The following is a 12890-nucleotide window of genomic DNA, read 5'->3' as shown; positions in this document are numbered from 1 at the left end:
CTCACTGCCCCGTGTTTAAATAAAGAAGCAACGTTAAAGAAACAGGTATTACAAACATGTCAACCCATCACGGTTTACCCTTATTTTTGTACAGAGACATTGAGTTTTCAGGTCCATACGGCGTACAGCCATTTAAATACGGGGAAAAAAAAAGATGTCTACTTGTTCGTGTTTCTCCCTTGTGATGGGGCTTTGTAGGAGGAACGTTGAGATTTATAAGGGCACGGGGTGACTAGTTAGGTCTGCATTGGTCTGTAATAAGGTAGGGCACTGATCAGGCGTTGCCAGGTGTGTGGTATTTTATCTTCACGTAAAACGTGGACTCCCGGGCTCAAATTGCCTGATGAAGCTCACAGCAAAACGTCATCGAATGTTGATGTTAAAATTCAGTCAATAAAAATCTGAAGCCACAGGTTAGGTGATTTATTGATCAGAATTTGATCGGTACATTTGGCCTCGTATCAACAAAAGTTCTGGAAACGTGAATATCTTTTCAGGTGGTTAGAGAGTTAATGGCAAGAATGTTGGTATAAAACTACCACCACGTGGCCCGACCCAAGAACATATATGGATCAGATGTTATCTTGGAGATGTGTATCCAGTAGGGTTTCTGCGATAGCATTTTATTAAATAAGATGTTAAATACTCTTTGGTTCTTTCGGTAAAGTCACGTATATTCTGTGGTTTTCACACTTGATGATGATTGCTTGTGTTGCAATCGAAACGTTGTGAGAATTTGATAGTTTTATTTGTATTATTTTATTATTTCCCTTCTACGTGACTTTACCGAAAGAACCACGAATATGAATCCCTGCAGTCACGAAAGCTTCAAATCAAGATTGAAGATATTAAATGTCATGATATAACGATCATTGTGATATCTGTTCCCTCGAACTTAAACATTTTATTTCTCAATATCATTGTCTTGTTTTTGTGTCTTAATGTACAATGTTCTGTCTAGTCTCTAACTAAATACATTTATGCAAATGATAATTTAGTTTGTACAGTACATATGTATTTGTCTGAATATACATGTACAGCCATCTTTTTGTCACTCCACTGCTAGATCAGGACCTTCCGATGCTGTGCAAGGTCATGGCTGTTATTTGCCAGTACTTTCACCACGCTTTCCATCGTGGCTTGCTAAATTCGGAGAGCTTTTATGTGGGAGCATAGAACTACAGTCCAACAAAGGAATCTGCCCTACTCTGACCGTATGTATGTTGAACTTCTTTCGCACCGTACGTAGCCAATCGTGCTATGTAGGCCCACATAGGCCCGCAGTTCTCTGACTACCTGTGTTGTGCAGGGTGGATGCCTGTTAAAGCACTCATCCAGGCTTAACCCTGCATTACTGTCAAGATCTTTCACGACCGGGTACATTCTGGGTGATTTGGTCATGGACGCCACGGTGGCGAGATGTTATCTCCCTTGCCTCGTACCCAGGAGGGCCTTGGGTTTGATCCCGACCCTGATGCCTCCATATTTGGAGTTTGTTTTGATGTTCTCCCTATGGTTGTGGATTTTTCTCCGGGTCCTTTGGGTTTTCCCTCCACATTTTATCATCTACGTGCATTTAGAGTATTTGCCTGCCGCTATAAATGTCTATTTGATGATCCACTTCGGTGAGCTATCATTTGTGGCCAGGTCTATTCTGAAAATGAGCTTTTGAGCTCAGTGGACCTTTCCTGGTAAAATTTAAAATAAAAATTACACTTTTTTTGTTTAAATACCTGTCTGCAGACATGCTCAAATTTGTCCTAAGACTGAGGACAACATCTGGCTTGTATTCTCAGTTCTAATCGCGTAAGAGAACTGCAGACGAATCACGAAATCGCTCGTGTGTGCACCACAACGGACCAAAATTGTGGTGCCCATATCTTGTCTGGATCACCATTGTACACTGCAACACACACAGTGTCCCAAGCGCGCCATCTACTGGGTAACTAATGTATAGTTGTACAAATGCTGTGGCATCCTCACAGGTAACTGCTGAGGGTACTTGTACTGTACAAGAAACAGGCCTCTTTATCAATTCACGAGTGGAGCAGGGCCTCCCCCCGTTGTGTGGATCGTGGCAGTTGCTTAACCATACTTCACCACGCTGGTCAGTGCAGATTGGTGAAGGCAGATAACGTGGATGTGGATACATATAATTACGGTGGAGCATTAAAATCTGCTGAACTGCCCACCACGTAGCCCACAACCCTATTACAACCTGATTGTGCATGATGGCGACCCTTCAAAGCACTCACCAGGTTCACTAACTGCTTAGCTTCAGAATTCTGCGTGAATTTGGTCATAGGCGGTTCGGGAACATGAGGAAGCTGATCCTTTATCAGTGCCATCAGGACATCGAGCCGGAACTGCTGTGGTGTCTGGGTTGTAACACCGGCTCTGGCATAAAATTAAGTGTAGCTGTGACTAAAATCACGCATTTTTTGGAACTTGTCATTATCATCGTTAGCCGTCATAAACCCAATGCTGGGTGAATGAAGGCCTCCCTACGCTCATACCACCTCCCACCATTGTGTGATGCCACAATATATGTCACTCCTGCACACGACCTGATATTATTGCTCACTATTCGCTCTCATGACTGTTAGTTTGCCCGGAAGCCATCCTCCCTTCCTGTGATGCATCACCCGAACTCCGGTCATCCTCGCAGCGGCTTTTGGCTGGCCAGTGAACAAAGACAGTCACTTGCATTGCGCACTTTCGGATGCGCTTCTGCTGCTGTCTGGAACGCTTTTCCTACTGATAATATAGATTAAAAACTAATTTCTTTAAAACTGCTTTCTTGTGTTTAGTTTTTTTGTCCTTCCCATGCACCAACGATTAGCATGGTTGGCTACGTATGGTGCGAAAGAAGTTCAAAACACGTACATACAGACATGCAAGTCCACTTCCTCTTGTTTTCACAAATGCGATGCCCCTGATTTGTTTTTCCTATTTTATCTATGTTCAAATTTCCAGGTTTGTTTTGTTTAGCCAGGGAAGAACTAAAGGGACTAGGAGAGTCTCAAATTATAAAAGCAAAACAAACGAAATAAAGTACTTTTCCGACTCAAATATAAATCAGAGGGGGGGAAAACGTATAAAATATAACTTAGAGCAAAAACTACCATAATTAATTAAACCAGCACTCAAACATAAATTAATATTAACATAAATTTAATTTTGCAAATGTTGGCATGGACAAGTGGCTTTTGAAAACCATTAATATTAAGTGTTTTTTTTTAAGCCTGTGTAATTTATTGCTTTTAAACTAAAATACACCAATATTTAATTGGATAACTAAAAAGGACACTATTTACACGTCGCATCACACACAGCATTTCATAACACACGTGACGAGCATTCATGGTATTGCGGACCTGTGCTGCGCTCTGGGCCACAGTTTGAAATTTCTATCGGTTGTGTTCTCTCCTGAGGCTGCCATTCCATTACTTGTTTTGTCAGCAGTCGTCACCCATCCAGCAGTGCATCCTATACAAGCCCAAAGTGTGTCAGTCCACACACTGCTGACAAGTGGTCCTTGAAAACATCGGTCCACAAGGCCCATAGATTGGTCGTACCGTGGCGAAACTGACCTCGGTCACAACGGAAAAGAATACCTGCTGTAGATCCATGGCATGCTGTGCCTTACCGCGCTGCGCTCTGTGCCCCACAGCCGCCCTGCAAGGGTCCGCCCAAGGTTCACAACGGGCTGCTGGCCGTCAAGGAAGAGGGAAAACTGGCAAACAGCCGCACGTCGCTCGTCGAGACACTGCAGGAGCGCATGTGCAAGGAGCGCGCGCCCCTGCTGCCCATCAACATGCGCTACAAGCACCTGCTGAGGCAGAGCGACATTCACTTCGTGGAGGTCATCAAGAGCGATCGGTATGACACGCGCGGCCACTGCCAACAGCGGCTTCCACCACCACGGCTCGATCACCGCCATGGCTGTCTCGATCACCGCCACCATCACCACCGCCAATATCACTATCTCTGTCACCGCCACTACCACTATCTCTATCACTGCCGCAACTCTCTCTATCACCGCCACTATCAACTATCACCGCCACTATCGACTATCACCGCCACTATCGACTATCACCGCCATCTATACCACCACTGTTGTTATCGCCACCTCAACCATTATCTTCACCACCACCATCACCAATATTTTCCACATGAGATTCGTCTCTTGCCTGCCTGGCTAGGCTTATGGTTATTTCTTGCAATAGTTACTGACTTTAGCCACTGCAGTCTCCTAGCGACATTGCTAACAATCCATACATTTTGATATTGCAATAGCCAAAGAATTTGGTCCCATTAGTATTCGCGTCACTGATCCTGATGGAGTGAGCACACCTTGCTAATCACTGGCAACCACACATTCACGTGTTGATCACACTCGATAGACCAGCCCAGGCTCTCACCCCCAACTAATCAATCAATAGCTTACTTCAGCAGCACTATAATGCTTATGGCATACTTGGAATATAAACTGGTGAGAAAATCAATGAGAATATAAAAAAGTAATCCAGCGATATAGTAAGCCACAGATTCTGCCAATAAATGGCACCTCTGTAACAATCATAATCTCAACTTTAAACACGCATGAGAAGTCACTTCCCGTCGTCTATATATATTAAGGTGTTATTGGCCAATTAATTAGTGTTTACGCATGGGAGGAAACCGGAGCACCCGGAGAAAAACTATCCGTGCGAGGGAGAACCACTGTTCCACACAGAGCCAGGGTATGGCACCTCCTCAACGCCCATGGGAAAGGAGTTTGGCAACGTCGTTTGTGCGATCCGCCAATCCATCGCCTCCACAGCGCTCGATTACAGAGCGTGCGCCACCACCACCTGGGTGGGGTGGATTAAGGGCAGTGTGTGCTCGACACTGAACCCATTTACAGGTACATCTCAACCGTTGCTAAAAAAAAAAAAACACCCCCACACTGAAATTCGGAGAGCTTGTATCTGGGAGCATAGAACTACAGTGAATCGTCGATGTTCTCTGACCATTTCACGCAGATTTCGGAAGCCAAGCAAGGTGAACCTGGTTAGTGCTTGGAAGAGTGGCCACCACGCACAAACAAGTTGTCATTGGGCTGTGGGGCTCAGTGGGGGGCAGTTCAGCAACATTCACTCTGCCTTACATCCCAAATGCTGGAAGAATTTCCTGAAAATTACATTATTGGCATCAGACATCGCAATGGTACCAGCTTTTGCGAAAAACATTGCAGGAGTGTACCTGAAAAAGAGTGAGACTCGGTGAGACTTTCCTGAGTAAACAAGAGTAATAGGAAAAAAATGGCCCGAATGCTGAAGAGCTCCTTCGTGAATATAGTAAACTTCTTGAAGCGAAATTGTTTGGGCAGAGTCGAGATGACAATGTTCACTTGAACATTAATCAGATTTTTCCATTCCAGTTGCCACCATAAAAAAATATATGCCGTTAATGACCCTGTGAAATAATTCACAAGGTAGACAAATGTGTGCCGATATCACCGCTTAAATCCAAAAGTTCAACAATCGGCCATCGATAAACATTTTTTTTAATTACTCCTTGCTTGAACAACAGTAGTAATAATAATACTCATATCTGCACTACACAATAAGATAATGGTTATGAAAGGCCAGTCCTGGTTACATAAAGAACGTCGATTGACTGATTGGACGAGCCTGATCTTGACACAGCCACCGAAAGACACCCGTGCGTGTGTGTGTGCGCGCGTTCGTCTGTATCTACCTGCTATGCAGGCTTATGGAGGACTACTTCTTCAAGCCACCCATCAACAAGCTGAGCTTGCAGTTCCTGGACAAGAACTTGGAAAAGGCGTACCGGGCGAGCTACCAGGAGGAGGTGAGAACCACGGGCATATTCGCCACCGTAGCGAGATGTTTACTCCCTCTCCCGGTAATGTGGGAGGGCATGGTTTCGATCCCGACCCTGACACCTGTGTATTTGGAGTTTGCATGTTCTCCCCCGTGGATTTTTCTCCCGGTCCTCCAGTTTTTCCCGCTAACATTTAGAATCAAACATGGGTTTCGAGTATTTTGCCGCTGTAAATGCCCACATGATGAGCTACTTCGTTGCGCTATCATTTGTGGCCAAGTCGCTTCTCAAAACGAGCTGTGTAACTCAGTGGGACCTTACTTGGTAAAATAAAAAAAATAGTTTTCGTTAGTATTCAGACCCACGATATTTTTGAAGGAGGGAAAATGCACGTGGGGAGCAGCTGTGGAGTTGTCGGAGAGCTTTCAAGCCAAAGCGGGAGTGAAGCAAGGTTCTGCCCTGAGCCCCCCTTCCTGTTGATCCTGGTGCTGGGCACACCTCTACGAGAGATAGCGCAATGCAGACGACATTGTGCTATGCGGTGAAAGCAGAGGGGTAGTGGAAGATGATTTGAAGACCTGGGTGCAAAAGATGGAAGGGAATGGGTTGAGGATCAGTCGGACAAAGACTCAGGTTATGGTGGCAAATTTCAGTGGAAATAATTCAGGAGTTGGATTGCAAATTGGAAGTGACCAGTTAATGAAGACGAACAAGTTTTAGCACCTGGATGCAACGATGTGGTGCTGATGGATGAGAACAAGAACAAGGGATGGATGGCTGAAATGGCGAGAGATGACTGGTGTAGTATGCAATAAGAGGGGGGGGGGGTCCCAGTTTGGTTGAAGGGAAAAGTGTACAAGACGGTGGTGAGGCCGGTGCTTTTGTATGGAGCCGAGTGCCGGGGCACAAGAAAGAGGGAGGACCAAGCTATGGCAGTCACAGAGATGAGGATGTTGCGATGGAAGGGCCTCCCGCAAGAGATAGCTCTGTAAAGAGCCCTCTCTCTAGTGGGTGTTTTGGCCTACTCTTCCACACTGGCCACACATCTTGGAAGAGGTGCACATACCCACACTTTAGGCCACCCGCACGCGACCTACCGATGAACTTAACTGCGATGAACCCAATTTTACTCGTGGGTGGACAGAGGTGGGAGAGATCAAATAAACTTGCCCATTGTTTCAACTGCAGCGCCGGGAGATTGAACTGACGACCTCTTGATTGCGAGTCCAGTACGCTGACAGTTACACCGTAGCGGCATCCCAAGTCTGTAATAAAAAAAATTGCAGCCCTTTGTCAATCCACTACTGGATGAGGGGTTCGCCCTCACCATGTCTATCGTGGGGGTTGTACGACCACACTTTATCACACTGGTCAGTGTCATTGGTCACAGCTCAGTGTGGGTTGGTGCAGAGGAGAGCAGAACCAGCCGAGACGCAACTCGCCACTGATGTTAGCCGCGGCTGGGATCATAGCGCATTGCTAACCACCGCCACTGTTCCATCCCATCTGAGGTCTACGCGGCCTTAAATTATTATCTGGTGCGGCGTATAAATATCTGCACCAAATAGGTTCTCGTTAACGGCGCTTTCCTCAGCAATCCCTGCAAAGGGGAGCTTTGTGCTGTCCACACCACCTACTCATTCACCACGCCAGCCTTAGTACGCGCTCATTAACGACGCTTGTGGCCAAGAGCCCGTGACCGTCTGTGCGGCTTATACGGGGAGGTCTTTGTCCGCTTGTGCCCGCTCGCAGGTGGCTAACGGGCGGCACGTGGATACGTTCGCCAACCCCACGTTCAGCTCGCTGCTGGACGTGCTGCTGTCGTCGCTGGTGTTCGTGCTGGCCTCGCTCGCCTGCCTCCTTGTGCTGCCCCCGTGGCCCGAGGTGCCCCTGCTGCCCATGGTCACCTTCGCCGTTGCCTTCACCCTGCAACTGTTCTGCCTGCTCGTCTCCATACGGTCAGCATCGCCATGCTGGTCGCATATCGCTATAAAACTACTAAACTATAAACTGTTTAACACATAGGCTTTCGTGACCAATATCCCATGATACAGGTTTTTTTTTGTTCTACGATCTAACCCAAGAAAACTGTATTTTAAATTAAGACTATTTTTTATTTGACCAGGTAAGGCCCACTGAGCTGTACTGTACGCAGCTCTTTTTCACAAGTGACCTGGCCACAAATGATAGCTCAACGAAGCGGCTTTTTCGCGGGGAAATTTACAGCAGCCAAATACCCTGAACGCGTGACGTTGACTCTAAAGGTGGAGGGAAAAACCAGAGGACTTTGAGAAAAATCCACCCGACCATAGGGCGAAAATGCAAACTAAAAATATACAGGCATCAAGGTCGAACCCACAACCTCCTGTATACCAAGTGAGATAGTTAACATCTCACCACCACAGCTTCCTAGTGTGCGCTGCGTGCCGTCGGCTGCTTTAGGACACACAAACGTTGAGGATCTTCAATTCCTGCGTCCATTCATCTTCTAAGGCTCTGTGGTGTTGTGATTCACCTTGTTACGAAATTTTCTTTTGGCTTGATTTAGCATTGTTTATTTGAGAACAAAAAATCGTGCGGAAAATCAGTAAGACGGGAAATAAAACCATACCTCCATTAAAAAACATCCCACTTACAATCAGGACAAGCCCGTTTGTCAATCCACTGCTGGATTAAGGCCATGCCGGTCTTGGGGGTTACTTGACGGTACATCACCACATTGGTCAATGCAGGCTAGTGAAGGCGGGGAGCATCAAAGCACAGTACAACACTGGATTTTTATTCCCACAATATAGCCTCGCAGCCGCCTGCCCACAACATAGCCTCGCAGCCGCCTATGACGTTTGTGTGTATGTATGTTGAACATCTTTGGCACCATACGTAGCTAACCATGCTATTTGGAGGTGCTGACGAAGGACAAGAAAATAAACACTTCCTGCCCATATAAGCACTCAAAAGGCTCAACCCCTGCTTAGCTTTTGAGATCAGATGGTGTCAGGTGCATTTCATGCGATTTCATCACAGGTTTATCCATTTAGGGTGTGGTAAAAATGAAAGGCACCACGGTGGCGAGATGTTAACTACCTCGCCTTGTATGAAGGAGGTTGTGGGTTCGATCCCAACCCTGATGCTTGTATATTTGCTGTCTGCATGTTCTCCCCGTGGTCGTGTAGATTTTCTCTGGGTCGTCCGGGTTTTCCCTCCACATTTAGAAACATGTATTTAGAGTATTTGGCTGCAATAAATTTCCACATGATAAGCAACTTGTGGTTAGGTCGCCTCTGAAAAAGAGATATATGGCTCAGTGGGCCTCATCTGATAAAACAAAAATAGTTCAGTTTAGGATTGTAGTGGCACGGAATCAAACCGATGTTTGGAGATTGGCGGCAGTGGAGATGAGAGTACTCGTGCTTTTTCGAGAATAAAATAAATATTTTACATCAAACTTGATGTTGAGAAAAAAGCAGGATGGTGAACTCAGGATTAGGAACTGGTTAAAGACTACAAGACAGAGGTTGTTGGGCCCATTATTTGAGAACAGCAGATGAAAAGGCTGCCAAAAAGAGTACAAAGCAAGCGGAACAAGACCTAGAGAAAGACTGCCAATAAGATGGAAGGGTCGGGTTAATTAAGACCTATAGAGAAGAGGAATCACTCCGGCAATGGTACAGAGTTTGACGCTTCACGATAAGAGAGAGAAAATGAGAAGGTAAAATGTATTTTCATTGGTACAAGTCGATTAATTTCTCCTGCTTCTGTAAAAAAAACAAATATTACCATTGTTGTTAAGAGGCTTTGTAAAGTTACAGGAGCACAGAGCCACGTCGTATCTTACACCTCGGCTCCTAGAGTCCTAATCTTAGGCCGCAGGGTGGGAGTGTGATTGCGCACGATGGGAGGAGGTTGGCCCTACCCCGTGTTGCTGATCCATTGCCGCTGCTCCTGCTGCCGCTGCTACAGGATGGTGTTCTTCCTGGAACACGTCCTCACGTGCACGCGGCTGGTCATGGAGTTTGTGTCTGGCTGGATCCCGCGCCACCTGATAGGGGCGCTGTACGTGTCTCTGCCGGCCGTCATGGTACTCACGCACTTCACCTGCCACCTGGACTCACGGCACACGGTGCGTATGCGCTGGGCACGCACTGGGCAAGCACTGTGGGCGCACACTGGGCAGGATTTGAACTTGCAAGCTTCCAATTGCAAGCCGCTCGCTCTACCTCTGAGCGACTAGGCCGGTCCAACTAAAATAATATGGTGAAATTATATGTACAGATAACAACATCTAAATTCAGAGCCTCTACTGTCGCTTTCACAATATTCACTCTCCTGTTCAGAAGAAAGTAAGTGGATCTTTAAAAGTCAGTCACATGTCTATAAATAGATCACTGTTTTAATGAAACAAATAAGCAGACATTATGCCTCCTTTCCAAATCTGTATCCACATTTTTTTTCAAAGTATGTGTTTTCACATCACAATGGCCACATGGGAGTGTTTTGTCAGCATAATGATATGTATGTTGAACTTATTTCATGCAGAACATAGCCAACTGTAATTGGTTGCATACAAGCAAACTCTGGAGCAGTTTCGACCTTCAGTTTCTCATTAGCAGTCAGCCTCGCTTGAACCAATGCCCGGTGAGCGAACTGCCAGATGTTTGTCGGCAAGGGTCCTTCCCTCTTGGAATCCACGTATTCATTTTGCTCTACAGCCTTGTTAATTCGCGCTGCAGTAGCGGGAGTCTGCCACCAGGGGTAGCTCGGTGGGCTTCCGCGTCTCGCTTGAGAATGGGGAATCCAAAACTCGGCCCACAGTCCCCAAGCGTCACATCCGGGTTTCCGTGTTTACAATTTTTTTTTACTTCTAAACTATCATTATTTTAGCAGGTAAGGCCAGCTGAGCTATATAGACATTTTTCGGAAGCGACCTGGCCATAAATGATAGCCCAATGAAGTGGCTTGTCATGTGGAAATGGTATTGCAGCCAAATACTCTAAACGCATGATTCTAAATGTGGATGGAAAAACGGGAGCACCCGAATAAAAATCCATGTGACCACGCGGAGAGAGACATGCAAACTCCAAATTTACAGCGGGTCAGGGTAGGGATCGAACCCACAACCTCCTCCATACCAGGCGAGGTAGTTAACATTTCGCCACAACTGCAAGATATTTTCTAATTGTCAATTGCATGTGCCCTGCCATCGTATGCATTTGATGGAGAATATTGGCGGATTGATGAGAATCCGACTGTGGTACATCCCTTTAGTAAGAAGTAGGTGGTGGGGGGGGGAGTAAATGGTAAACTTGAAAACACAGGCACATAATTTTATGGTTATGGGTGTTTGCCGAACCGGCGAACTTGTAAAAAAAAATCCACACTGCTGTGATATATTGCAGTCACGTTGATTGACAAATGTCTCAGCGGTAGAGTGAGCAGCTCGCAATATGAAGGTTGCGAGTACGAATCCTGATTGGGCGGTTGAATCAGGCCACCATCCCAGCAGGGTTAATAAACCAAGTGCGACTTTGTGGGAAAGCCATTACACGCGGCCATTGCCCTATGTACAGACTCACCCCTGTCACAGCAGCGTGGAATTTCTACCTCCGGCTCAGGGATGTTAATAGGACATGAGCACAGCTTTAAATGCTGATTTGGAGAAAGAAAGAATTTTGACTTCAGAAAAAACGTAGAAGGGGTTGCGCTGAGAGTGCTCAGCGCATGCTGTAGCACTTCCCCCCCCACTCGCTCAGAGAACAGCTTCACCTGGGTCTGAGCGCGCGCAGTGGAGAGGCATTGCCGCTGCGCCGCAATGATGCCCAGGCACTGCAGGACCTGCTCTGGTTGCTAGGGCTCCAGGTTTACAGTGTTTTTTTTTTTCTTTCTGATAGGTGTAGTGCGCGGGTTCGGGGCAGGTCACAACTCACTTTTATGATTTCATTACATGGGGCCATTGATTTTGAAGTTAAGTTTTATTCTACATTACCAGCGTATTGGCTTTTACCATTAATTGATATTTACTGTCTGATTTTGTTCCTTGGGCATTGCTGTTTTTTTTTTAAATAGCTCTTTTTTTAAATTCCGTGATAACCGTCGAATATTGCGTGTACGCATTTAAAATTCCGTGGCAATGTTCGATGTATATGGTCGAATCCGTCAAGATTACAACATTTCATTATTTAGCAGATTGCGCCTGTGTGTTACTTCGCCCCATGCCAAACCTGTGGTGGAACCCTTGGACCCTCATGGCCATGAGACAAGATGCATCACATTAAAGCTGGCAATAATGGTTTCCATCTCAGCATGCACAAAGCCATTGTGCGTCCAACATGGATATGCATCTTTCAACTTCTGCCCTACCGTAACGAGACGAGCCTTCCGTAATTTAGCAGAATAAGTCCATGGTAAGGTACCTGCCCGAGGAAGACCAAGCCTAGAATAAGCCCTGCAAGTGGCCCGAGCTTAAAGTGAGTGGGCTCGGCCCGATGGGGGGGGGGGGTACGCACGGCGTTTAAGAGACGGGCGACCTGGGTGGGTGAGCAGCTGCTGATGAGCGTTTCGGGGGGGGGTTGTGAGGGAACTGACGTGCGCGCCCCGTGCGTCTCCCCCGCCCCTCTCCGGCCCTCCCCCTCGGCAGGCTCGCCTGTTCTTCTGCTGCGTCATGATCGTGGGCGTCACCCACTACCTCAATTTCTGCCAGCTGAGCTCGTGGCTGCGCTCCAGCCTGGCGACTGTGGTGGCCGCGCTGCTGCTGCTGCTCATCTACGTGCCCGTGTGCGGCGACAGGCCCTGGGGCGCCGGGTGAGCACGGCGTGCGGGCAGGCCGGTCGGCCAACGTGAACCGTGGCACGCGCACAGTTGTTGGCTGTCTTGTCACGTGGGATTTCATTTCGGAAGATAGGACAACGTGTTAGGGGCAATTATTGACATGCCTACAGGCAGAGGTAGCAAACTAGACTTTTCGTTATTATCGCACAGAATAGGGAGAGAATAAAGTCTTAATTCTGAGTTAAAACAAAGGGAGTACGAATACTGAAAGCAGCAGGGAGTAAGACTGCAGC

General features: G+C 46.8%; 1 protein-coding gene across 3 annotated transcripts in view; it reads left to right on the top strand.

Annotated features, from left to right (window-relative positions):
- ADCY9 (adenylate cyclase 9) overlaps window positions 1–12890 on the top strand; it is a 71969-nt gene that overhangs the window by 47375 nt on the left and 11704 nt on the right. For all 3 annotated transcript variants that reach the window (XM_032970097.2, XM_076073732.1, XM_032970096.2), the window contains exons 6-10: window positions 3674–3882; window positions 5757–5859; window positions 7585–7790; window positions 9793–9952; window positions 12467–12630. In XM_032970097.2, coding sequence (XP_032825988.2) covers window positions 3674–3882; window positions 5757–5859; window positions 7585–7790; window positions 9793–9952; window positions 12467–12630 — 842 coding nt within the window. The remainder of the gene's footprint in view (window positions 1–3673; window positions 3883–5756; window positions 5860–7584; window positions 7791–9792; window positions 9953–12466; window positions 12631–12890) is intronic.

The sequence above is a fragment of the Petromyzon marinus genome, chromosome 43 (assembly GCF_048934315.1).
Source record: "Petromyzon marinus isolate PM22_M1 ecotype Great Lakes invasive population chromosome 43, UKy_Petmar_22M1.pri1.0, whole genome shotgun sequence".
NCBI classification, from domain to species: domain Eukaryota; kingdom Metazoa; phylum Chordata; class Hyperoartia; order Petromyzontiformes; family Petromyzontidae; genus Petromyzon; species Petromyzon marinus.
This window is presented reverse-complemented; position numbering and strand designations above follow the sequence as displayed.